This window comes from Eulemur rufifrons, chromosome 16 (genome assembly GCF_041146395.1).
Source record: "Eulemur rufifrons isolate Redbay chromosome 16, OSU_ERuf_1, whole genome shotgun sequence".
NCBI classification, from domain to species: domain Eukaryota; kingdom Metazoa; phylum Chordata; class Mammalia; order Primates; family Lemuridae; genus Eulemur; species Eulemur rufifrons.
Genome location: NC_090998.1, coordinates 83,314,362 through 83,342,303, shown reverse-complemented (window position 1 = coordinate 83,342,303; position 27,942 = coordinate 83,314,362). Strand labels below are relative to the sequence as shown.

At 40.4% G+C, this 27,942-nt stretch overlaps 1 protein-coding gene across 1 annotated transcript; it reads left to right on the top strand.

Annotated features, from left to right (window-relative positions):
• Positions 1 to 262: 262 nt before the first annotated feature.
• On the top strand, positions 263 to 27,376 carry PRDM4 (PR/SET domain 4). The gene is made up of 12 exons (XM_069489725.1): positions 263 to 427; positions 621 to 887; positions 5,320 to 5,453; positions 7,114 to 7,299; positions 8,699 to 9,493; positions 13,706 to 13,855; positions 15,220 to 15,338; positions 16,335 to 16,420; positions 17,048 to 17,175; positions 17,814 to 18,128; positions 19,277 to 19,445; positions 25,705 to 27,376. The coding sequence occupies exons 2-12, from the start codon at positions 877 to 879 to the stop codon at positions 26,015 to 26,017; spliced, it is 2,406 nt and encodes an 801-aa protein (XP_069345826.1). The 5' UTR covers positions 263 to 427; positions 621 to 876; the 3' UTR covers positions 26,018 to 27,376.
• Positions 27,377 to 27,942: the final 566 nt, after the last annotated feature.

The window sequence follows — 27,942 nt, the reverse complement described above, 5'->3', positions numbered from 1 at the left end:
TCATCAAGACTGAAACCCTGAGCCTCCGGGATTTAGGCAACTCAGAACGCACCCCTTGCTTGCACCGGCAGCCCTGGTCGCCTAGCAACTGTGGGTCGATCGCTCGGCGCTCGATTCGATCGAGCTGCATAGAGAAGCGGCGCTCCACGCCGAGCCTCTCGCTGCCCTACCGCTCCGGCCCGGGTCCCGGCGGTGCGCACGCGCAAAGGGGGGCGGGCGGAGCGGCGGGCGCCCAGAGTGGCTGAGGGGCCGGAAACGCGCCGCCGAGGGTGCGGCCCTGAGGAGGCGTCGGGCCGGGCGGGAAACGTTAGGCCAGCGGCCCCCGGGGCTAGGGGGCCGAGCGGGCGGGGAGGGCCTGAGGCGAGCTGTGCCCGGATGAAGAACAAAACAGTGGGGCAGGCGCGCGCGCCCCCCGCGCAGCCAGCAGGTGGGCTGCGCGCGGGCCCGGCCGGGGCGGGGCGAGGCGGCGCTGCCCGTCCTGCGGGCCCCAAGCCGGCGGGGGAGTTGGCTGCCCTTGGGAGGCGGTGACCGCAGCGCCTCGGGCTCTCCGGTGGCGAGAAGACAGGGGCTGCATCCTTCTCGTGTTTTTGGTGACGGCTCTTGTCCCTCCTTTCCCTCAGGTTGGGCAGTCCCCCTCCCGAAGCTTCTGGAGGAAAGGCCTCGGGTGTCTCCCGGCATGCCCCATCCCGTGGCGGGGTGCGCGGCCACCGGCCGTCGGGAGAAGTTGGGCGGCCCTGGCCGGCCCCGGGGACGAGTGGCCGCGTTGGTCCAGCGGTTGTAGACAAGATGCGGTAGCACGTGACCCTGGAACGCAAACCCTGATGCTGGTTCCCCGCCGCCCCAGCGCTCTTTTCTCTGATACTTGGCCCCTAGCAGATGCATCACAGGTGAGTGGGGAGGTGGACTTCAGCGCTGGTGACGTCTTTGGAAACCATTTGGCAAGTGAATGTCCAGAGTTGATGCCTTTGTGTGTGCGCCTTTGGGAAGGTTACAGGAATGATTGGAAATGAGTTTCTGTCCCTAAGGGAACAAGAAATCCAGAAACTAGTGTTGGGTTGAATGTGCTCTTCATGCATCCTGATTTACTCCAAATGTGAGAAGTTGTTCCAAATAGCCACACATTTGTTGTTGGCTGGTTGACACCTTTTTCTCATGTCTTTCAGTTATTTGAGTGTCTAATAATATCTTTATCTGGCTTCCAACGTATTTTTATCTCATCATCATGCTTCACCTTGAGTTTTGGGGGTTACTGTATGGCGGGATTGATGGGAGGGTGGAAATTAAGTTCTTAATTCTGCAAGCTTCATGCTGATGTTTATGATACTTTAAGATACCATCCCAGTACAGTTACAGAAGCAGGCCAAAGAAATAATTGTATTTCCCTGTTTTTTCAGGGCCCTTTCAAAGTCTGTGTGTTTAGAATGAGGAAGATAAGACATGAATTCACTGATGTTATTGAAACTGTCCATTGCATTTTGCAAAGTGGCTGCATTTTAGTTAGCTTCTTATATGTCATTGCAAGAAAAAGATGTGAAATCAGAAACTGGCAGATGGTTACATAGTTTAATTAGAAACACATACATAAACTGTGGAAGTATGTGGGAAATGATTTTACCACAAATGCATTGGGAAGAAGAGAGAGCTTAGTATCTTGATTCCATCCCTTCTTCCAAGATTGCTTCTTAGAATCCCATATAAGAAAGGTAGTTAGAATAGAATCGCACTTTAGAATGAGAAAATCTTATGAAGATCATTTGTACATTCCCTTCTTATCTGCTTTCTCTCTGTGGGATACTAGTTACCTTTGGTTTATGGCTGCTGAGGTCATCACATTTTAATGACTCACAACAAAGCAGAAATCTGCTGAGCTTCTCGCATTAAACTCTGGTTTGAACTGGTTTGAGAAAGCCTAGGACTCAACCTAGACACACCATTTTGATTTTTATCTCGATATTAGATACATAGATTAATATTCAGGAATTTTCAGAATAAAAGTTGAAGCTACAGACTTTCAGTTGTACTTTTAAAAAATTATTGTAACCAATTGGTTGTAGGCTCCAGTGATTATAGTGTTTTAGTTATGGTCATAGCAATAAAGAATTACAGAAAAACTCTGTTTTAAACCAACTCAAGCCCAGAAACTTTCGGAATTAATGTAGCTGTGTCTTCTTTAGGCTACAAGGATTTTTTGCATTCTTTTATAGCATAAAGTCCTTTCATTAATGTGCTGTCCTTTATAAGGTATACCTCTTTTGCTGTGTGTTTCTAGCTGTCCTTTTGATAAGGATAATGCATTTGCTTCGCTCTATCCAACCAGAAAAAAAAAAATCAGAGTGCCTATTCTATACAGGGTACTGTACTTGATTGGCTTTGTACATTTTATTGATGTTTGAGAGTTTAGTTTTATGGCATACCTGGCCATAAAGGTGAAGCCTATGGCTGTAGAATAATGCAGGAAACAGGTCTACGTGGAACTTTAAATATATCCCACAGTATAAATAGGTCCTAATGTATTGTAACTGTGTAAAAGGCAATGTAGTTCTTTTACTGTAATTGTTTTCTTATTGTAGTTAAGAACTTGGGTTTCTTAAATTAGACATATCTGGATTTAAATTGCAACTCTGCTTCTTACTAGTTTTTTTGTTTTTTTTTTTTTGAGACAGAGTCTCACTCTGTTGCCCAGGCTAGAGTGAGTGCCGTGGCGTCAGCCTAGCTCACAGCAACCTCAAACTCCTGAGCTCAAGCGATCCTCCTGTCTCAGCCTCCCGAGTAGCTGGGACTACAGGCATGCACCACCATGCCCGGCTAATTTTTTTCTATATATATTTTTAGCTGTCCATATAATTTCTTTCTATTTTTAGTAGAGATGGGGTCTCGCTCTTGCTCAGGCTGGTCTCGAACTCCTGAGCTCAAACGATCCGCCCACCTCGGCCTCCCAGAGTGCTAGGATTACAGGCGTGAGCCACAGCGCCCGGCCTGCTTCTTACTAGTTAATGTGATTCTGGGTTAGGTTTCTTAGCTTCTATGAATCTTAGTTTCCTCATCTTTAAAATGGGATTAAGGTGGGACGAGGTGGTTCATGCCTGTAATCCTGGCACTCTGGTAGGCCAAGGCAGGAGGATTGCTTGAGTTTCAGGAGTTCAGAGACCAGCCTGGCAAGAGTGAGACCCTGTCTCTGCTAAAAATCGAGAAATTAGCTTGGTGTCAGTGGCACACACCTATAGTCCCAGCTACTGGGAGACTGAGGCAAGAGGATCGCTTGAGCCCAGAAGTTTGAGGTTGCAGTGAGCTATGATGACACCACTGCACTCTAGCCAGGGTGACAGAGTGAGACTCTGTCTGGAAAATAAAACAAAACAAACAAAAAAAAAAATGGGATTAATAATACTTTCCTCAGAGGAGTTAGGAGGATTAGAAGAGAGAGTTACATGGAAATCACTTAGCCCAGTGCCTAGCACATGGTAAGGGAGTAATAAATTTTAGCTGTTACTATTTTCAGGTTGACTGATAAATGGCATTGCCATTTTTCATAATTAAAAACATATTTAGGTTTACTTTTACTGCTAAAGAATATGTAGGCCCATTTGATTTTTCTCCCTTGCTTCATATACATAGGCACACAGAGAAGAATGCAGTACTATGATACCTGGTGTAAGCATTGGAAGTCATTAGAGACCTCCTTTGGATAGCCTATTGGCTACCCTTTTGGAATTATAATGTTTATAATATGGCAGTCTTTAAATTCTGACATAGGAAGTAATACTTTTTGATAACAACCTCCTATAATATGTTCAAATCAGTATTACTCTTTTTATTTTATTTTTTTTGAGACAGGATCTTGCTTTGTTTCCCGGGCTAGAGTGTAGTGGCATCATCATAGCTCACTGCACCCTCAAACACCTGGCCTCAAGTGATCTTCCTGCCTCTGCCTTCTAAGTAGCTGGTACTACGGGTGGGCACCACCACACCTGGCTAATTTTTTTGTTTTTTCTTTTATTTTTTGTAAAGATGGGGTCTTGCTATGTTGCTCAGGCTAGTCTCAAACTCCTGGCCTCAAGTTATCCTCCTGCCTCAGCCTCCCAAATTGCTAGAATTATAGGTATGAGCCATCACGCCCAGCCAGTATTATTAAGACATTTTTAATGGCAATTCAAGATGGGTTGCATAGGAATCATGATTCCTAGATTCTTCAGTCTGCCAGAGTGGTCTGTAGATTTAAAAAAGTTTGATGTATTGAAAAGCTTTTTGGCAATATTTTGCAGGATGATCTTTTTCTTGATTGCTGTGTGATTTGGGGCATATGACATGTCCTCTTTGAGCCATATAGTTCCCTCATCTACCTTATTTTACAGGAGTGGTATAATTTGAAGTGATTTCTTTTTTTTTTGAGACAGAATCTTGCTCTGTTGCCCGGGCTAGAGTGCAGTGGCATCATCATAGCTCACTGTAACCTCAAACTCCTGGACTCAAGCGATCCTCCGGCCTCAGCCTCCCAAGTAGCGAGGACTACAGGTGCATACCACAAGGCCATGCTAATTTTTCTATTTTTAGTAGAAATTTTTCTATTTTTAGTAGAAACCAGCTCTTGCTCAGGCTGGTTTCAAACTCCTGAGCTCAAGCAATCCTCCGGCCTCGCCTCCCGGAGTGCTAGAATTACAGGTGTGAGCCACTGTGCCTGGCCTGAAATAATTTTTAATAAGGTTCTATTAAAGCTTACGTGATGAACCTTGGTATGTGGAGGATATTATATGATTAATTAAGATATTGGTACAGAATTTTAATAAAATGTTGACCCATGGGAAAGATACGGTGTTTCTTCATACCATTGATAATCTGAATCACTCCCATTATCACTTTAACTCCTGGTAAATGATTAGTAAAAATTCCTTGAGAAGGTTAAAACAAACTGCCTAAAAAACTACTGGTTTGAAGTATAAGCCAGTTGGAGAAAATAAACATTGTAAAAGAAAAAGCTCAGGCGATTTAAAAAAACACACTCTCATTGCCAGTGTGCTCTAAGGATTGCAAACTTTGCTTTAGATGGTGTGCAGAGGGTTTAGATCAAGGCAAACCTGAATTCAAATCCTGTTTCTGCTATGTGACATTAACAAGTTAGTTAATGTCTCTGAATCCCAGTTTCCTTATCAGTAGAAAGAATATGGCTACCTGTCTAAGAGAATTGTGAGCACAAAAATGAAGTAATAGTTGGCCAAGTCCCATTTCCCCATCTGCATTGTTTCCGGTTCTTTAATATCTTAATACAGAGTCAGTCACCGAGGTAATTTTTTGCATAACTAGTTTTATGTGCTCTTTTCCCAGGATGAATGAAATGAACCTGAGCCCAGTGGGGATGGAGCAGCTGACTTCATCCTCTGTGAGCAATGCCTTGCCAGTCTCAGGAAGTCACCTGGGGTTGGCTGCCTCACCCACTCACAGTGCCATCCCTGCCCCAGGTGAGTGGTAAGGGAGAGCCTCTGCATTTTAATACTTAACTGTGCTACCAGTTCTAAGTGGAGCCTAGAGGAGATCAGAGCCCCTTTAGGGGTGGAAGAGAAAAGCCAAGCAGGCCTGAATGGTGGTTCCACATGTGGTAGATAATGGAAGAAAACATTTTTGCAGAATATTAGAGTTCTAGTGGACAGAAGTAGCAGTTTTTGCTGATAGTCCTCTTTTGGGTTGGTAGCCTTTTGTCCAGAGCTGTGAGGAACTTGGCATTTTATATAGGGCTGCCCATTCATCTGGTTCACACCTTGGCACCTTGTCCCTGGGTTAATAGAAGAGAATCAGTGAAAGTTACTTTAATAATTATTCCCAAAAAACATGGAGAATTGAGCTTTATTTTCTCCTGGATTTGAAACTGAATGGCAACAACTGCAAATGCATCAGGCCTAGAATTATGAGGAAAGAGATGTGGTACCAGAGATGCAGCAGCTACATGGAAGTCCAAATGAGCCTCCACACTCAGGAGAATAGCGTAGGAAAAACATATTTTTCCCCATTACTGTACTTTTAAAACTTTTTTTTTCTTCCTAGTTTCATTTTCTTTTTCTATTGAAATGGAAAAGAAATGAATAAGCTATTCTTAAGGATCTGTGATACTGTAATGTATTGGACTTTATCAAAATAGGAGTTAATGTTTAGGAGTATTTTAAATAATTCTGTAAGTTGTTTAAATAGTTTTCTGTAGAGAATTACCTGCTTAATTAGTAAAATGCAGCAGTTAAATAAGACCTAGAGTCTCTTCACATTCCTTTAAGTGTCCACAAAAGAAATTTTTAAAAAATTTTATTAGTTGTTAACCCATTTGATTGTCTCTTAGGCATTCCTTTTAGTGGACACTCTTGTTAAGGAGGAAAAGCCTATTAAAAAATATTGCCCCTGGCAAAAATATGCAAATCAGCACTGCCCAAGTTGGTGAGTATTCATGATACTTAGGCACAGTTAAGAGTCACTTCAACACTTTGCAAGTAGATATAATCCAAGGTTTAAATTTTTTACCAGTTGTGAAGTACAGCATATATACAAAAGACTGTATGAAAGTGCATATGTATGTTAATAGTTTCAAATTTAATTTTATTTTTTTATTTTATTTTATTTTTTTGGCTGGTCAAGTGGAGCAGTAGGACAAATTTAATTTTAAATTAGATTATTTTCTAAGTAGAAATGATATAGTCTCACCATAAAAAATGGAAGGTATAATAACATTTTAAAATGTAAAAAAGGTTATAATATCACTAATCAGGAACTACTACTGTGAACATTTTGTTTTCTTCCATTGTTTTTTTCTGTATATAATTTGCTTTCTTAAATTATATTTAAACTAGATTTTTAATTGTAAATTAAATGTTTTGGCATTTAATAGCAATACACACAACTGGAGGATCAACTTGGCAATTTAAAACTAACTTGAGAACTAACTTTGGGACTAGGACTACTTTGTTTAGTCCTATTTGTGGATGTTTACACAGCATCATCTATCTAGGGATGAAAAGCGTTACTAGGTGAGATTTTTGCCCGTATGCAGAAACCTTTCTAAGAGTTTAGCCAGTGGATGTACAGAGAATTTTTAAGTGCTTACCTTCTTTTAATTGGGGAAAAAACATCTTTTTCTAGGTTTGCCAGTGGCAATTCCAAACCTGGGTCCCTCCCTGAGCTCTCTGCCTTCTGCCTTGTCTCTGATGCTCCCGATGGGTATTGGGGATCGAGGGGTGATGTGTGGGTTACCTGAAAGAAACTACACCCTACCTCCACCACCTTACCCTCACCTGGAGAGCAGTTACTTCAGAACCATTCTACCTGGTAAGTGTTATAGTTAACTGGGATGTTAGGAAAAAAAGGATAGAGCCAGCTTTTAACCTCAGTTCCTAAAGATTTGAATAACATTCTTTTCTGTTTGTCACTATTAGATGCTAATCTCTAGGTGGGAAAAAATATCTTTGTATTTTTGTACTTTTCCTTTTAGAATGTACATATAACACGTTAATACAGCATTTTGATTAAACTAAATTTCTTTTTTTTTTTTTTTGAGACAGAGTCTCACTTTGTTGCCTGGGCTAGAGTGAGTGCCATGGTGTCAGCCTAGCTCACAGCAACCTCAAACTCCTGGGCTCAAGCGATCCTACTGCCTCAGCCTCCCGAGTAGCTGGGACTACAGGCACGAGCCACCATGCCCGGCTAATTTTTCCTATATATATTTTAGTTGTCCATATAATTTCTTTCTATTTTTTTAGTAGAGATGGGGTCTCGCTCTTGCTCAGGCTGGTCTCGAACTCCTGAGCTCCAACAATCCACCCACCTCGGCCTCCCAGAGTGCTAGGATTATAGGCGTGAGCCACCACGCCCGTCCCCTGAGGTTCTTAATAGATATGCTTTCCAAGCCAGATATGCTGGGTGCATGCCTGTAGCCCTAGCTACATAGGAGGCTGAGGCAAGAGGATCCCTTGAGCCCAGGAATTTAAGGCTACAATGAGCTATGATTACATCATTGTACTCTAGCCTGGGGGAAAGATGAGAACTTGTTTCTTAAAAAATGCATATATTTACACACACATACACACTCTTTCCGAAGAGGTTTTAGTAATTTACATTCCCACTGGCAGGGAAGCATGTACCATTTCACCACAACCTTATGAGCATGAGTGTTAATTTTTTGTTTGTTTTAATAAAGCAGGTACAATTGTAACTTGTTTTGAATATATTGATGTGCTATAATAGTTTAATAAAGTAAAAAATACATCTAATTAAATTTTATTTTTCACTTAGAAAATCTGCTTTTAAATCATTTTTCCTTTTAATAATAATTAGTAGAGAAAATTTTAGCATCTTAGGACTCAGGAATGTATACATTAAAGACAGCATTTAAATGATTAATTTCTTGTCAGCTTCAAAGGAATATATATATATTTATATATTATATATAATATATATATTTATATATTATATATAATATATATATTATATATAATATATATTTATATATTATATATAATATATAATTTTTTAGAATTTCTGAATTTTATAGGAAATAATTATGGCATATGTATGTTGGTATTTATAAAGTATGTCTGTTGATTAAAGAAGTGGGAGGTTATTTTAACTTAGTTACATTTGTAAGGAAAAGAGCTATTGGTACTTGGAATTCTTTATATTTAACAATGTACTAAAAAGTATCTGATATCTCATGATTTCCTTTTCCCAGGCATTTTATCTTATTTAGCTGACAGACCACCTCCTCAGTATATCCACCCCAACTCTATCAATGTTGATGGTAATACAGCATTATCAATTGCCAATAACCCTTCAGCACTAGATCCCTATCAGTCCAATGGAAATGTTGGATTAGAACCAGGCATTGTTTCAATAGACTCTCGCTCTGTGAACACACATGGTGCCCAAAGTCTTCATCCCAGTGATGGCCATGAGGTGGCCTTGGACACAACAATCACTATGGAGAACGTTTCTAGGGTTGCCAGCCCGATCTCTTCAGATGGAATGGCAGAGGAGCTTACAATGGATGGTGTTGCAGGCGAGCATTCCCAAATCCCAAATGGCTCCAGAAGTCATGAACCTCTGTCTGTGGATTCTGTGAGCAGCAACCTTGCAGCAGACCCTGTAGGACATGGTGGTGTGATACCCATTCATGGGAATGGCCTGGAGCTCCCTGTGGTCATGGAGACAGACCACATTGCAAGTCGGGTCAACGGGATGTCTGACAGTGCCCTCAGTGACTCCATCCACACTGTGGCCATGAGCACCAACTCTGTAAGCGTGGCACTCTCTACCTCACACAACCTCGCCTCCCTAGAATCTGTTTCCCTCCATGAAGTTGGCCTGAGCCTAGAACCTGTGGCTGTTTCTTCCATCACCCAGGAGGTTGCTATGGGGGCAGGTCATGTAGATGTATCTTCAGACAGTCTTTCTTTTGTACCATCTTCACTGCAAATGGAAGACTCCAATTCAAACAAGGAAAACATGGCAACCTTGTTTTCAATTTGTGAGTTTGTTTAGCCTTTCTCTTTTGGAAATACTGATAAAAGGGCCATCATCCCTAATAAGTTTAGTCGCAAATTTTTGGCATTGATTGAGGGAGTATAGAAAGTAACTAGACTTTGGAATTTTTCTTTGCCTTTGTATTATCCTTTATATTAATGTGGTACCTTTTCTTTAAGTAAGCCAAATGATATATAACCATTTAGTTGGTTCTTGCAACATCCTCCTGAAGAAATGAAACATAAAGTAGTAATTTCTGTGTTTTACAAATAAGCATAGCCAGGTGTGGTGGTATGTGCCTGTATTCCCAGCTACTCAGGAGGCTGAAGCAGGAGGATCTATTAAGCTCAGAAGTTTGAGACTGTGCACTATGATCGTGCCTATGAATAGCTATGCACTCCAGCCTGGGCAACATAGCAAGACCCCATCTCTAAAAAATAAAAAACCAGATAAATTTAATTAGCTCAGTAATATTTAAAGTATTTTCCAAATTTTTACAAGTAGAGAGTTATAGGAGTACACCACAGTAAAGCTATTCTGTGCAACATGCCTTGTGCTTTTTAAACATAAGTCCAAAAACAAATTATTAGATCACTTTTATAATCCAATGGAAAATGTAAGAGAATATAAATGTACTTTTTTTTTTTTTTGCCCAGAATGCACATAAATTACCATAGTTAGGCATATAAAAGTTTTTCTTATTGGGCAACAACAAAAAAAATATATAAAACAGTTGATTTTTGGCTGGGCACAGTGGCTCACACCTGTAATCCTGGCACTCTGGGAGGCTGAGGTGGGAGGATTGCTTGAGCTCAGGAGTTTGAGGTTGCTGTGAGCTGGGCTGACACCATGCACTCTAGCCAGGGTGACAAAACAAGACTCTGTATCAAAAAAATATATATATAGTTGATTTTTTGTTGTCACTGTGTACTTCATGCAGGAAAAGTGTTGAGTGCTTACTATATGCCAACCTCTTTGCTAGATGCTACAAAGAGTACATGTACATACGTTTAAGGGGCTTATAGTCTAATAGGAAGCATAGGCAAGTGAACAGTCTGTCACAATACAGTATAGTAAGTGCGAAGATGGGGGTAATTGCACGGTACTAAAGTAGCCTGAAGGGGAGCAGCTAACCAGGCCATGGAAGGGTCAAAGAGGACTTCACCAGAGGAGGTAACCTGCACATTAGCATAGACCTTAAGGACAAGAAAGATGTAGGCAGTTGAGAGGAAGACAGGAGTCGGCACCTATAAATGCCTAGAATCATGAATGGGTCAGAATTGCTGAAGCATAAAATAGAGGTGAGGAGAGGGGTCACATGGTGAGAGAACTAGGAGCTAGAATATAAAGGGTCTAAAAGGACCAGTCAAAAGTTATAAGGAGTGAGGGTTGGAGTGGGGTTCTGTTGCAATTCGAGGATAAATTTGTTAGAGGCAAGCAGAGTCTGGTCTGGAAGATGATGCCATAATTTAAGTGAAGGATTATGATTTTCCAGCCTAGAGTACAGGTCATTAGGATGAGGAAAAGTGGAAGACATATACAGAGAACTCAGTTGAGCTTGTTGATTGGATGAAGTTGGGGGAAGGGAAGGATTAAGGAGAAAGCCCTGGTTTCTGACATGGAAAACTAGGTAGATAGGAAAATGCAAGGTGGAGGAGGATTAGATTATTATTTTTTTTTTTTCTGGAGGAGTGATGGTGAGTCCAGTTTTAAACATGTTGATTTCAGTGTCTGTAAGAAAACCACTAGAGATGTCTAATGAAAAGTTGACTGTGGATTTCCGAGAGAGATCTGTCTGGAAATATTTAGGGATCATGAACATTAAGATGTTAATTGTGGCCATGGAAGTGGGATGAGGTAAGAGTGGGGAATGAGAAGAGAGGAGGGCAGAGGATACCAGGGTACAGCAGCTCAGGAAGAGCTACCAGAGTAGACTGAACAGGAGCATCAGACAAGCAGGAGGAAGCCCAGGGCGACATGGTGCCACAGAAGCCAGGCAGCGGGGAGACCTGTACTAACCTTTTAAAGTCTTGAATTTAGAATTTTTAAATATTTTAATCCAAAAATATAATTAACGTGAGGCTCATGAATTTAGCAAACAATAAGAGATGACCTAAATAAGCCTATTGATCCTTTCCTAAGTGGGCAAGCAGAACCACTTCTAAATGTGTGTATCTTTTTTAATGAAATATAATTTACATATACATTCTAAAGTATACAATTTAGTGGTTTTTAGTTTATTCACAAGGTTGTGCAAACATCACCACTACCTATTTCCGAAACATTTTAATCACCCCCATAAAGAAACCTCAGACCCATTAGTAGTCACTCCCCATTCCTTCCTCCCCGCCATTCTCAGGCAACCTCTAGTTGTCTTTCTATCTCTATGGATTTGCCTAGTCTGGACATTTCATGTAAATGGAATCATAATGATATGTATGTAGCCTTCTGTGTCTAGCTTCTTTCCCTTAGCATAATGTTGTTGGTCATCCATGTTATAGCATGTATAAGTATGTCATTCCTTTTTATGGCTGAATAATATTCTGTAATATGGGTATACCACATTTTGTTTATCCATTTATCAGTTGATGGACATTTGGGTTGATTCTACTTTGGCCATTATGAGTAATGCTGCTATGAACCACTACCCTCATGTACAAGATTTTGTATGAACATATGTTCTCAAATATATATCTAGGAGTAGAATTGCTCTATATTTAACTTTTTGAAGGAGTGGCAGACTGTTTTCTGTGTCATTTTATAATCCTGGCAGCAGTGTATGACAGTTCCAATTTCTCCACATTTTTGCCAACACTTCATTTCTTTCTTTCTTTTTTTTTTTTATTATAACCATCCTTGTGAGTGGGAAGTGGCTTGTCATTGTGGGGTGTTTTTTTTTCTTTTTTCTTTTTTTTTTTTTTTTTAAGAGTTGGGGTCTTGCTATGTTGCCCAGGCTAGACTTGAACTCCTGGGCTCAAATGATCTTCCACCTCAGCCTCCCGAGTAGCTGGGGCTATAGATGTGTGACACTCTGCCTGGCTGCATAGTAGTTTTGATTTGCATTTCTCTAATGACTAACGATGTTAAACATCTTTTATGTACCCTAGTGGCCATGTGTATATCTTCTATGGAGAAATTTTCTAAGCATTTTTTGCAGTATGAAATCTGAATCTCCTCTGTTTGGAGGTGATTCCCCTTCTTAAGAGCAGTGGAGAATCAGTTCTCAGTGTTTGTAGAGGATCTCAAATCTGACAATTCAAAGAATTTTTAATCAAGTAGTAGTTGAAGAAGTAATGTCATTACTGTTTTGCCTAAATATGAAAACTTACCATTGTTTTATGGCACTAGTAGAAGTTTCTAATGTGTTGCTTAAGAAAATAAGACGCTTAAATGGCTGTGGTTTATGTATTCTATTTTGTGAATGAATTTGGAAGGTTTGAACTCAGTTGTTTACTAATAGTGTCATAAATACTATTCCTTAACAGAGGGAAAGGAAAGTGTAAAGAATAGAACAAAAGAAGATTTATGGAAGACACTCATAAGCTGGTAAAAGTGAACTTGTAGTAAGAATAGAAAATAGTATATGAAGGTAGCACTCTCTCTGACAGTGCAGAAAGAAAGACCATGTGAACAATAAGAAATTAAGAGTTTAAAGCAAATATGTCTGCAAGAATATGATTTTGCCTGCCTTTTAAAAGAGCAGATTGCATTTTTTTTTTTGACTTAAGAATGTGTCATCAAAACTTGGTTGAGCATTCTGTAGTGAAGCAAAAGAGTGCAGTGGTACAGCTGGCCCTGACTCCGTTGTCATACAGTGTCATCTGCATGTTGGCTTTGCATGACTAGCATTTCTACTTAGTTTCCTCTTGTAGTTCAGAATCGGGATATCTAAGTGTATTACTTATCTACTTAATGTGAGGGACAATGTACTTGATTGTGGAAGTAATAATCAATGTTTCTCTTATGCATTGAATAGGAAACTAGTTCTATTGGATAAAAAGAAAAAAATTCTTGTCTTACTGAAGTCTGAAGAGTGGTATAAAAGTGGTTTATATATTTTAGTGTAAGAAAGTGGTTCTTTGATCAGAATATTTTTACTAGAACCTTGCTTCTTACTGGTTACAGGTTAGTAATTTGTATTTAAATAAAAAACCATGTGGTAGGTTAGCCTGCTCAAAGTAAACCCATTTGAGTTGCTCTCATTTGCTATCCACAGGGTGTACTCTGTGTGACCGAGCCTATCCCTCAGACTGCCCTGATCATGGACCAGTGACTTTTGTTCCTGACACTCCAATAGAGAGCAGAGCAAGGCTTTCTCTCCCAAAGCAGCTTGTTCTCCGCCAGTCAATTGTGGGAGCAGAAGTTGGTAAGAACCTTGGAACCATAAAACCCCATCAAGTCTCTCCGTCCTTTGTAGGATAGAGTTGTAAAAGTGGCTGTGTATAATTTATTGATTATTTTTGGTTGATCCCAAAAGTCAATTTATGGCTTAAGATTTATGCTTTTAGGGAATATTTGTTTCATCCACTGGCGATAACAATAAATCAAGTTGAAAACTTTATTGGGAAACTTCCTCTCTTAGAATCAGAATTGAATGGAGGAAAGAATCCTGGCCTGAGTCTTTGAAGCCTTGACTTCTGTTCTCAGCTCTCTCATCCTCTAACAATTATCCTAACAATACACTCCTTGGAATTTAGTTTCTTTTATAGAAACATGGAGAATTCACCACTGATAACTTTATGGCACAAAAGGTATTTAGAGCAAATGTTTATAAATTGTCTAGTAACTCCTTAGGAATAAGAAATGTAGATTGCCAGAGTTTACTTACCCTTATTTGAATTTAGCATGGCTTCTGAGTTACTGTGCCATTTCTTTGAAAACATAACATTAGGTTCATTATTCTTTCAGCTTCAGCTTGAGCATGAGTTATTTGAAAGCACTGAATAGCTTAGATAATACAGAGCAGAGCTTTAAGCACACATTTTAGAAGTTTATTTTATAGTAATTGCTTTATATTTTTACAATGGAATAATGTTTTCTGGATTTTTCAACATATTAACTCTAAAATTATATATTTAGAAAGACACAGTTAGGTTCCTTTTGCATAAAAGTGAGTTACAGGGTCAAGAATTTTTTTTTTTTTTTTTAAGAGATAGGGTCTCATTCTGGCACCCAGGCCGAAGTGCAGTGATGAGATCATGGTTCATTGCAGCCTTCAATTCCTGGACTCAAGCAATCCTCCTGCCTCAGCCTTCCTTGTAGTTAGGACTACAGGAGCATACCACTACGCCTGGCTACTTTTTAAAAAATTTTTTGTAGAGACAGGGTCTTGCTGTGTTGCCCAGGCTAGGATGGTCTTGACCTCCTGACCTCGAGCAAGCAATAATCACATCTCAGCCTCCCAAAGTGCTGGGATTACAGGTGTGAGCCACTGTGCCTGGCCAAGAATTTCTGATACCACTTCTTGCTCAGCATTTCTTCTGAGCCCCATGTAATCTGTTCAGTCCGTTTCATATATTTATAGGCCAGGACACACAAGGCTTAGCTACCTCTCAGGAGTGCTAGCGTGTCAGTTCTTAGGTTCACTGAAAATTAGATTCTTTGTGTAGGTTAAGCACCTCTGTCTCTACTCCCATGTTAGACTGGGGAGAGGGGGAAGCACCTCTCTCTTCTATCTTCTATTAATTGTTTAAATAATTGATTGTGTAGCTGGTATCCTTCCACTGATAGGTGTATGGACAGGAGAAACCATTCCTGTGCGGACTTGCTTTGGGCCTCTTATTGGCCAGCAGAGTCACTCCATGGAAGTAGCAGAATGGACAGACAAAGCAGTTAACCATATCTGGAAGGTCAGTGTTGATGACAGTTTTCTGTGACTTTGGCTGTTTTTATTATGATGAAATATTTAAAAAGTGACATAAAGTCAAAATCAGCCAGGACAGATACAGTGCCATTCACCTGCCAGTCATTTATTTAATATTACATCCTCTCTATTATTCTTGGTAGCCAAGGTATGATACATAGCAAAGCACCAGCTGTTGGAAATAGAGGACAAACTGTTTTAGCCTCCATTTTGTGAGGTAATCCAATGATTTTAATCATTTTATGCATTTTAAGTACTTGTGACAGTGGAGGCCATGGACTTTGTTTATATAATAAAAGTCTTATTTTGTAATCAGCTAAAACATTCCTCAAATATTTACCTTGGGAAACAATTTTAGAATTAGAAGCTAAGGTTATTTCTTTAGTTTTCTAGTGGGAGGAGCTAGAAATGCAAGGTTTTGACATAAACAGCTACTCCTGTAACGTGTTTATCTAAAAATCTTAGTCAATGTGTTGGGAATGAGGCTTACAGAATTGAAGAGGGGAAAATGAATCTTGCAATAATTGGAAAGGTAAGGTACCACTGTCCTCAGGGACTTCAATTTTGGTGTCCAAAATAGAACGTAAGAATGCTAGATCCAGTTGGAGAAATGAGAGGGAATGGTCATCTGCCCTTAAGGGACATTCATTCATTCATTGCCTACTGTGTGGTAGGTGATTAAGACAGGTAGACAAGTAGACTAGTTTTTTGTCTTTCTAGGGAAAAGGTGAATAATCAAGAACAAAGTCATTCTCTTCATTGAGCACTAACTGTAGGTCTTTTATGGTCTTTACCATGTTTCTGGGAATAGGGGGTTGGTGAAATGACAAGCATGTTGGAGAAGGCAATCCTATATATTCACACTGACTGGGAAAGCTGTGACCTACTGCAAATGAGCGAATGAGATGATTGTTGACTGAATTTAGTGTGGTACTTCATTGCTTGTCAGATCATTTGACATGTGTTGGCTTTCCATTGGCAGATATACCACAACGGTGTCCTAGAATTCTGCATCATTACAACTGACGAAAACGAATGTAATTGGATGATGTTTGTGCGCAAAGCCAGGTAAGAGTAGTGTTGGATGAGAGACATAGTTACTGTTCAGATGTTTTTAAATAGGCAGCTTTGCATGAAATGGGAAAGAATCGAAGAATCCAAATTACACCAGTACCTGGGCATACTTAAAAGCTAAGGATTTTCAACTTCTTTACTCTGGTAGTGGTTGACTAATAGTGATTATGAATTAAAACATATGAAACTGTACTTTTTTCAATGAACAGTTTATTCAGTTCACCAATGCAACAAGGAACAATATATTCACCACTAAATGTGTAAGTGGGTGCTTTTTTGTTGTATTGGGTATGAGACTGTTATGGGAGTTAATTCTTGTTCATCTAGCTATCTCTGAGTCTTTTGTCACATTGTTTAAGACTTCATTGTATTTCCTTTTTTTTGCTTCTAATAACAGACTCTAGTGTTTCTGACTATAAAAGGTAATCCACTGATATATGGAAGTAAGAATTCTGTTTCTCTACAAGTCCCTCCTTTTAGGTGGTATAGGGAATTAGAAAATTGTTCCAGAGAAAATATTTCTACCTAAGCTTTCATATAGGATTTCACTATGGGGAGAATGATATGTTTAGTATACATTTCAAAATTAATGTGCTTGATCTATTAAATGTAATAACTTAGGAATCGGGAAGAGCAGAATTTGGTGGCTTATCCTCATGATGGAAAAATCTTTTTCTGCACCTCACAAGATATCCCTCCTGAAAATGAACTGCTTTTTTATTATAGCCGGGATTATGCTCAGCAGATGGGTAAGTTAATGTAAGACTTGTTTGTTATAAATCTAGCACAGGAAAAGCACCAGGACCAGGAATAAAGTTTTGGTAATGATTTACATATTAGCTGAAGCAAATCACATGCCTTTGTATATATAAAAGCAAGCTATTACCTTTATATTTGAGGTATTTAAAATCTGTGAGATTCTGCATAAACTGAATGTTATTGACCAAGCAGTATTCATATGAAATGATCTTTTACTTTGGTTTGGAACTTTGAAGTTCCTAAGGCTACTTTCTGAGCCAGTACCATTCAGGTTTAAGTTCATGAAATACAGCAATGACCTTTGATTTGATTTAACCTGCATAGGCTTTCTCTTTGCACTGTTTTATGATGACATGTGATGTGTAAGAGTTTGTGTGTCCTATAAAATCTAAATATTTTGCCTAGGAAAGAGAATTTATAATCCAGTATTTACCAGGTGCTTTCTGTGTGCCTGGTACACTATTTTGGATGCTGGGGATAGAGTGTTGAATAAGACATTTTAGTTTTATAGGTAGTGGGCAAATTGGAAATTCTAGTAGAAGGGGGAATCACAAGCAACAATTGTTAATAGCAAGAACAAGTTTCAAGATTTATACATCAGGAGACATTGAGTAATTTTTTTTAATAGGTGTTCCTGAACACCCAGATGTACACCTCTGTAACTGTGGCAAGGAATGCAATTCTTATGCAGAGTTCAAAGCCCATCTGACCAGCCACATCCATAACCACATTCCTAGCCAGGGCCACAGCAGCAGCCATAGGCCAAGACACAACAAAGAAAGGAAGTGGAAGTGCTCGATGTGCCCCCAAGCTTTTATCTCTCCTTCCAAACTTCATGTCCACTTTATGGGTCACATGGGTATGAAGCCCCACAAGTGTGATTTCTGTAGCAAGGCTTTTTGTGATCCCAGCAACCTGCGTACTCACCTCAAGATACATACAGGTAAGTTGTATTGGACTATCAGAATGGAATTTTCCCAGCAATTAGAAAATGTGGTAGTAAAGGCTTTGCAGAGGGAGAGTATTGCAGGTAGAGTTATGATTTTCAGAGAAAGAATCCAGATTGCTTTCAGCAGGACCTCACTGGGTGGTGAACCTTGGTTGGATAATTGAGGTTCCTTGGAGGGTGTTACTTCCAGTTATTAAGATGACTCTCCAGGTGCCCCCACCATAGTTTGAAGGTGCCTGGAAAAAATACAGTTAATAATCAGGAAGTTGATAAATGTGTTTGGAATTAAATTGAAGGGAATTCTGTAGAAGCAGCCTGAGCTTCCCATTAGTGCTCACCCCTGCTCACCAGCCAGAGCTAATTTCTCTGCTTTAAATATAACTTGATAAACACTGCCAAGATTTGTTTTTTGAACTTCTATTTTCTAAAATCCCTTTCTTTTAGTACTTATTTTATTTCATGCATACTACAAATAACTGATAAAGTTTTAGCTTTCTTGGTTGGGTCATTTGTTTTCCAGATCTTTAAAAGGAGGTTTCTTCCTCATCCTTTTGCATTAAGACTGAGTAGTTGCAACAGAGACCATACGGCTCACAAAGCCTAAAATACTATATAGCCTTTTAAGAAAGGGTTTGCCAACCCCTAGCTTAGTAGGGACTTATTGTTGCATTCTTGGATGGATTTTATTTCATCCCTGGTTTATGAGGTCATACTATATGTTTAAACAAGATAGGGAAAAAACTATAAATTGTAGCTTATAAAAATATGCTTGCCTTTAGATAAGTTCTAGAATACATGAGTTGTTTTTTGTTTAACAATTGTGTTAGGCAGGGCACTAGGATTTTGAATGGTTTTTTTTCAAATTTTATGTCATGTATCAGCTATGAACATAAAAAATTATACATATTTATGTCAGAGGTACTAAAGGAGGTATATTTTTAGCTGTACTCACTTTGGTTGCAGAATACAAACTCAGTGGCTCTGAGAGGTTCTGGGTAGACAGCTCTGGAAAGTAAAGATCCACTTACCAGTCAGCTCTGCGTTATTCCTGCCTCTGCTGCATACTCATGTATCTGCCTGTTTGTCTTGGGAATGCCAGCAGTTCTTGTATTTATAGGTTGATAATTTGGGTCAATTTGCAGGTCAGAAGAACTACAGGTGTACTTTGTGTGACAAGTCTTTCACCCAGAAGGCTCACCTGGAGACCCACATGGTCATCCACACGGGCGAGAAGAATCTTAAGTGTGATTACTGTGACAAGTTGTTTATGCGGAGGCAGGACCTCAAGCAGCACGTGCTCATCCACACACAGTAAGTTACCCTGTGGCCAAGACGTTGTCCCTCAGGTGGTGAGCTGTTGTGTGGCCGCAGCCAAGCCTACCGACCCAAGGGTTTGGAAGTGCTGACTCATCTCATCATCTGTTTCCTGCCTTGATGCTGTGGTGGGTAGATGCCTCCTGTGTTGCACATAGCCACGCCAAGGTTGGAACACTGAGTTTTTGGTTTCATCCTGGAGGGTTTCACTTGCTTGCTTTTTTTAAAATTTTTCATATCTCACTGTCTGTATTTTCTTTTACTCATGTGTTCAAAACATAATCTCATTTATTTATTAATGTAACAATTTTCTTAAATACTTCCTTGATGTCCAGCCTTGTGCTAGGTGGTAGAACAACAGAGATGAGAGAGACACTGTCCCAGAGCTCACAGTCCAGTAAAAGAAACAGACAAGTAAACATTTATCATACTGTGTTGCAATTGTTTAGAATAAGCATTGAATGCTGAAAGACTGTAGAAGAGGGGCACCTAACCCTGGGGGGATCTGGGAAAGCTTCCTGGTAGTTAGAGCTAAGTTATAAAGAAGATAAATCAGAATTATTCAGGGAAGCAAAGAACAGTAAGGAATTAGAATGGTGTTCTAGACAGGGGAAATGGCATAGGCAGAAACATAGATGCAGGAGGGACTATTGAATGCAAGTGGTTCTTTATACTTAGAACATAGTGTGCCTGTGAGAGAGTGATGGAGTGAGAGGCAGCAGCCACACCATGAAGAGCCTTTTGTCCTGTTAAGAAAATTAAATTTCATTCCAGAACTAGAGGGGAGCCACTGAAGGATCCACTATTCTCCTTCACCCCCATGGATACCAGGAACTGTTCCATTGCTGTGTGTGTGTGTTAATTGCATAAAAATTTTACCATCTTAACCATTTTTAAGTGTCCAGTTTAGTATTCACATTGTTATGCAAGCACTGAAGTATTTTAAGAAAAGGAGTGACATGGTGAGATACCCATTCTATAAAGATTACTCTGGCAGGTGAACAGAGGATGATTGAAGGAAGAGGAGACCAAATAATGGGAGACTGATTAGGAATTTATTATTTGAATCCATGTGTAATTAAAGGTCTAGCCTGTCTTAGTCACGGTGGTAGAGAGAAATGTTTTGGGGGGAGAAAAATAAAAAAAAAATGTTTTGTGGACCTCAGCTTTTAGCAAGTGTTAGAAGAGGGAGAAGACATGATGAGCTTGTATTATGGAGGTATTCTTTAGAAATCCATATTCACTGGAAACTTTATATATTATTGTAGAATTTGGATAAACACTTCACTTTAATTTCAGCTCTTTTGTCAGGTTCTTAGTCACAATGCAGCCTGAAACACTAAATAGCCAGAGTCTGGATTTATATTCCTAACTCTCAAAAGGACCTTTTAAAACAAAGACTTCGTTAGTTTTATTATTAGTGTGAAATTTTAGAAAATTAGACAGGAATCATCAAATATTATATAGAATTGTACAGTGTTAGAGCTGAAAGAGATCTCTGGGATCATCTAGTCTACTTGCCTGTCTAATCAGCCTGTTGCCGTAACAAAGTATCACAGATTGGGTGGCTCAGACAAGGGGAGAGACAGTAAGAGATGGCAGCCATTGAGCAAGCCAGGAAGAGGGCCCGCACCAGACCATAGACTTCCAGCGTCCAGATCTGTGAGAAAGCAAATTTCTTTTGAGAGAGAATGAGAGCTCTGATCTCTTCTTATAAGGACATCGATCCCATCATGGAGGGCCCACCGTCATGACCTCCTCTAATCTTAATTATCTTCCAAAGGCCCCACATCACACTGGGGGTTAGGGCTACCATCACACTGTTAAGGCTTCAACATATGAATTTGGGGCTGAGGAGACAAATATTCAGTCTGTAACACTGCCCCTTGTAATTGCCTCGGGAATGCGAAAAACAATAATTGCTGCCAGGACCCCACCCCTGGGAATTCTAATTTAATTGGTCAGGAGTAGAGCCCTGACCTTGGTATTCTGGAAAGCTCTGCAAGTGATTCTAATGTCCAGCCAGGGTTAAGAACTGCTGAGTTTGTCCAAGTGAAAGACTGATTTCCACAATATCTCTGGCAAGTGGATATATTATTTCTTAAATATCATACAAATGTAGTTTTGAAGAAAAGTTTTGCTTGAACCAAGTGACATCACCCTCTGTTTTTTCATTCTACATCTGCCCTTTATTAAACGTACTATACACGTAAGTTTAATATTCCTTTAAATTGACAGCCTTTCATACAATTTATCGTCACTGTCATGTTCCTTTTAAACCCTCTTTTCCTCAGGCCAAACGTCCCTAATTTCTGTAACTTTTCTTCGTATCACCTAGTGTCAAATTTGGTACCCAAAAGTGAACACAGTATTCCAGATATGATCTGTTCGGTACATAGTAAAGTTGAATTACTGTCTTTTTTTTTTTTTTTTTGAAACAGAGTCTCACTTTGTTGCCCAGGCTAGAGTGAGTGCCGTGGCGTCAGCCTAGCTCACAGCAACCTCAAACTCCTGGGCTCAAGGGATCCTCCTGTCTCAGCCTCCCAAGTAGTTGGGACTATAGGCATGCACCACCATGCCCGGCTAATTTTTTCTATATATATTTTTAGCTGTCCATATAATTTCTTTCTATTTTTTAGTAGAGATGGGGTCTCGCCCTTGCTCAGGCTGGTCTCGAACTCCTGAGCTCAAACGATCCGCCCACCTCGGCCTCCCAAAGTGCTAGGATTACAGGCGTGAGCCACCGCACCCAGCCCTTTTTTTTTTTTTTTTTTTTAAGAGACAGGATCTTGCTCTGTTGCCTGGGCTGGAGTGCAGTAGGTGTCATCATAGCTCACTGCAGCCTGGAACTCCTGGGCTCAAGTGATCCTGCCTCAGCCTCCCATGTAGCTGGGACTGCAGGCACATGCCACCACGCCTTGCTATTTTATTTATTGGTTTTTTAGAGATAGGGTCTTGCTTTGCTGCACAGGCTGGTCTCAAACTCCTGGCCTCAAGCAGTCCTGTGTCAGCCTCTCAAAGTGCTATGGTCTTCCTTGGTCTTGACCTTTACTCTGTTCCTTCAAGTGATGCCTAATTTGCACTTGGTTTTTTGTAGCCACTTCACAGCATAATGCTGGTGTAAGTTATTCACATAAAAGACACTATTCACTCAAAATATATTTGAATGACACTTTAGGCTTCCTATAGAGATCATTAGTAAAATTTTCAGATGTTTGTATTTTTACTTTTGGGTATTTCAAAGTGGATATAGTAGTATTGGCATTCTTTTTATTTATCTGCTTAAAAAGTAAATAGCTGCAGCCCTAAAGCCAAATGTAAGAAGAGTTCCTCTTCCCCGAGAGTGGAAGGGTTGTGGCAGAAACTGGCTTTGCCCTTCCTCTAAGAAAGAAGAATTTGAGAGGAAGAGTGGTGAGGTTGACTTCCTAGGTCATCTCCTTAGTCTCCTGGCCTTACATACCATCTTCATGATTTATATCTCCAGCCTCATACATGTAACCATCATTCAGCAGCTCTTATGCTTTGGATGTCTACCAGGCAACTCAAACCTAACATGTCCAAAACTTTTTTTTTTTTAAAAGAGATTGGGTCTCTGCACTCTGGAAGGCCAAAGGAGGAGGATCACTTGAGGTCAGGAGTTTGAGACCAGCCTGAGCAAGTGCGAGACCCCATCTCTACCAAAAATAGAAAAAATTAGCCTGGCATTGCGGTACACACCTACAGTCCCAGCTACTCCAGAGGCTGAGGCAGGAGGATCACTTGAGCCCAGGTGTTTTGAGGTTGCGGTGAGCTGCGATGCTGCTACTGCACCCAGGGCAGCAGGGTGAGACTCTGTCTCCAAAAAAAAAAAAGAGATGGGGTCTCACTCTGTCACCTAGGCTGGAGTGCAGTCGCAGGATCATAGCTTACTGTAGCCTCAAACTTCTGGGCTCAAAGGATCCTCCCACCCCAGCCTCCTGTTTAGCTGGGATGACAGGCATGTACCGCCACACCTGGTGAAAACTCAACTCTTAATATTACGCCACAAACTTGATTTTTCCCAGTGTTCACCAGCTCATTGAATAGCACCGCCATTCAACCCAGTGGCTCAAGCCAAACACCTTGGAGTAATCCTCACCTCAGTCTTTCCTTCAACTGTCATCTTGTCCAAACTACCAGGTTCTCTTGTGTGGACCACTTCAATAGTCTCGCAGTTGACCTTCCTGCTACTGCTCCTGTCTCATCTGTTCCCCCAAACAGATGCATACACACACGGTATTTGGTCCACAGGTGCCAGAGCAATCCCTTTCAGATATGTCAGACTGCCCGTCTCCACTCGTGTCTAGTGGCTTTTCACCATATTTGTGTTAAAAAGTTTTTACCATAGCCTGGATATGCCTTCATAATGTGGTAGTGGTGGTATGTGGCCACCTCTCCCACTTCATCTTTTATTACTTTTCTTCTCGTACTCTGCTCTAGCCACACTGGCTCTCCCCTTGCTACTACTTGATTGTACTGAACACGCTGTAGTCTCAGGGCCTTTGCATTGCACTGCCCCTGCCTGAAACTGCTCCCTCCATATACCTACATGTCTTCCTCCCTCACTGCATTCCAGAAACTCCAGGTTTCTGCTCAAATGTTACCTCCTCAGAATGGCCTTCCTCGATTGTCTTACCTAAAATAGGACCTCATCACTCTTAACCTGGCTTCATTTTTTTTCATCTGATAATCATGCTACATATTTTTTAGTTGTTTCTGGTACTAACTTTCCGCTGGAATGCTAGCTCCATGAAGGCAGAGACTGAGTTTATCCACATCCTGTAGCCCTAGCATCTAGACAGTGCCTGGCATATATTAGACACACCGTAAATATGTGTTGCATGGACATATAAAAACCACCGGACTGGACAGTGAGAGATCAGACTTCTGATTTGGGTTTTGTTGTGGCCTTGAGCAAGTTAGTTAATTTTCATGCATGTAATGTTTCTCATCTACAGAATTAAAATGTTAGATTACATTGGTGGTTTTAAAATTGCTCCAGAGAATTCCAAGGGCTCCACAGAATTCTTTGGTGCCAAATTTTGCTAAGAAATGCTAAGGTGGCCAGGCTTCAGAACTCCCCACTGCACCCTGCCACTCCTTCAAGGATTTTAACTCCCGTTGTCTATTTCATATTGGGCTTTCATTAAGACATACGGTTCAGCTGTTCAAAAAAAGAGTTTAAAAATTCCTGGTCTATGTGATCTCTAAAGTTCTTTTCAACTCTAAAATGTGTAGGCTGGTGTTACTCAAACCTTGACACTGTTGCTGTTTTGAGCCAGTTAATTTTTTGGGGGGTGGGGGGCGGTGGCCTGCCCTGTACAGTGTAAAATGTTTAGCAGCATCTTTGGCCTTTTCCCACTAGATGTCAATAGCACTGCCCCTCCCCAGTTATGACAACCAGAAATGCCTCCAGACGTTGCCAGATGTCCCCACAGAGGCAGGGTCACCCCTAGTTGAGAACCATTAGTCTAAGCAAAGGACAGAAAATGGCAGTTTCATAAAAGTAGTGTTTAGGAAAATATAAATTAACACCATAGTGAGATAGATACCATTATGTACTGGCCAACTGGCAAACGTTTTTTAAATTTGAGTCTTCCAATTGTTGGTAAGAATATGGGGCAACAGGAATTCTCAATGATTGACATGTATATTGATACAACTGCATTGGAAAACAGTTTGGCATGATCTAGTAAAGTTGAAGATATGCATATCCTTTGATCCAACTGTATTGCTCTTGGAGAATTGCCCTAGAGAAATTTATACATAATGCAAAGTAACTTACATGTATGGAATTGTTCATAGGAGTCTTGCTTATGATAAAAAAAAACCTGGAAACCACCAAAATATCCATTAGCAATAGACAAATCCATTACCATGGATAATTTGTGGCATGTTTGTAAATAGTAGGCAGCAGTAGAAGGGAACTAACAACTTACACTGTCAGCAACTTGAATGAATTTCACAAGCATCTCACTGAATGAAGGAAGCAAGACACAAAAGAAATATACATAGTATGGTCCTATTTACATAGAATTCTAAAACAGGCAAAATCAGCCTATGCTGTTTAAAGTATACAAATGTTTTATGACTTCTGTATGATTGATCTCCTATAAAAAGAAGCCTGATTCTAGAAGGGTAGAGCTCTGATAAAATCCCGAGGTTGTGAAGAGTAAGTGTGTGCCTCACTTGTCATTTATAACACTAAATCAAATGTTTTTTCTTGTATCCCCCTTAGAGAACGCCAGATCAAGTGTCCTCAGTGTGATAAGCTGTTCTTGAGAACAAATCACTTAAAGAAGCATCTCAATTCTCATGAAGGAAAACGGGATTATGTCTGTGAAAAATGTACAAAGGCTTATCTAACCAAATATCATCTCACCCGCCACCTGAAAACCTGCAAGGGGCCCACCTCCAGTTCATCAGCACAAGAAGAGGAGGAAGAGGATGACTCAGAAGAGGAAGATCTAGCAGACTCGGTGGGGACAGAAGACTGCAAGATTAGCAGTGCTGTATATTCAGCGGATGAGTCTCTCTCTGCACATAAATAAAAGAAAAAGAAGCAAGCTATTTTGGATGGATAATGCAAAGGGAAAAACACACATATCCAGTTATCCACTACAGTGGTTTATTATATAAAGTCGTTCCTGATTTCTTTTCAGCCAGTGGTCAAAACAGACTGAATGGGAATGGATAAAGCACTTATAGAAGAGTATCCTAATGAAAACACTTTAAAACATTGGGAAAAGAGAGCATGTGTCCTATTTTTAAGTGATGGATGGGGAGGAAAGTGTCAGCTTTTGAGGTCTGTTCCTTATATACATGATAATCTGGGAGATGCATTTATGCCAGAGTCAGAGCGGTCTTCTGCCCATATTTATTTCAGGTTCTTCCATTATTCCGTTTTTCTCCTCGCCCTATGACTTGGTAACACTCTAAACTTGGTCCCTGCGCCATAGCCATCCTGATTGCTGATTGTGTTTTATGCAGATTCTTGTGACTTATACTCATCCCAGAATGGGTTGGAACACAGCAGCGTGTTATTTTGCAGGTAACAAGTTTAAAGCAGCACCTACCTTATCTCTCTTGGGAGTTTAGGGTAGATCTTGCCTCCCAAATTTTCAGCAGGTACCTACAGGGCAAATAAAAAAGGACAGTTCAGTTAATAGGCAGTGATGGGAGAAGAAAAGGAGAGAAGCCTGGCCACTGTCCAAGGAGCTAGCTTTGATGGAAGCCAGAGCAAATCACCTAGTTGGTTACATATTGTTACAAAGTCAGAGGCTTCGACATGTGTCTCTCTGACTCCAGTAAAGCCTTCAGCCATTCAGACAAAGGGGACCTGGAGGGCTAGAGAGCCCAAATAATGCCTGCTGGATTGCCTCCCCACAGCAAGTACACGTGGACTCACCTGACAAAGTGGTACCTCAGCCCATGGAAGGGAAAGAAGGGTTTACCCTATGAAAAGTATCAAGACACCATTAAAATGTTGCCAATTCACAACAACAAATGACTCCAAATACATTGGTGTATTTGCATAGTTAGGCCTTCCCAGTTGTCTCTGTGCTGAAGAACCTCACCAGAGAAGCATGGAAGATACCAGAGGATTTGGAAGGTAAAGAAGGCTTAGTGGTCACCACATGGGTCTGTTTTCAGGTTCCCAGCTTAGTTAATTTATCCATCCACCTGGGCTTTGTGTCTCCCATGCACATCCAACTTTTAGAAAGAAGCAGACCCATCCTTAAGTTGACAGGGTTGATGGAATATGCGCTCCTGCTCAAAGGCACAACCTCTGGGCTGGAGTAGAGGACTCTGCTGGGAAGGTTTTGCTGCTAATGTATTTGTGGAATGAATGTATTTCATTCAAATCTGTATTCCTCTAGGAAGGATTAAAATAAAAACTTTTTTTAAATTATAGGATTCTTATAATCTGGTTTTGTGGAGGAAGGAGAAGATGAGTTTTCCGGAGAAAATCAAGAACAATTTGATTTTTTCTGAGGTTGCAAGGGAGAAAGTATTTCTTAAGTATTATAGCTTTGAGATCATATTCTAATTGTTTCTGTGTAATAGTGTTTAGACAAACTGTGTTTCCTGTGTTTCCAGCCTCCTTCTGCCCTGAGCCTTCACTCTGCTTCCTCCCTGGCGAATTATGGCAGGTCTACAGTTGGGGGCAGGGGTGGCTGCTGACACTGGGTCGTGAAGCCTTTGTCAGGGCAGTTGTGCGAAGGGCAGCTTCAAGCTTAGCCTTTTGTCAGAGGCAGCCTGGTGGCAGGCTCCTCCTGTCCCCAGGAAACCACTGATGCTGGAACTACAAGTTCCCTTTCTTCTTTTATCTCAAATACACACTGGGTTAAATTCCTTCATTTCCCAACACTGAAGTAATGCCCAAAATATTTAATAGTTTTGCTCATTATCATAAAAACAGCGAGGAAGTCTGAAAAACTGAGTGAGAATGTAGCTGTTTTTGCTTATTATTTAC

Bases quoted from the DNA above. Each gene is read 5' to 3' on its own strand.
- PRDM4 (XM_069489725.1), top strand. The intron at 5,454-7,113 runs GTGAGTGGTAAG...ATCTTTTTCTAG, and splicing joins CAGTGCCATCCCTGCCCCAG to GTTTGCCAGTGGCAATTCCA. The intron at 17,176-17,813 runs GTAAGTTAATGT...TTTTTTTAATAG, and splicing joins GGATTATGCTCAGCAGATGG to GTGTTCCTGAACACCCAGAT.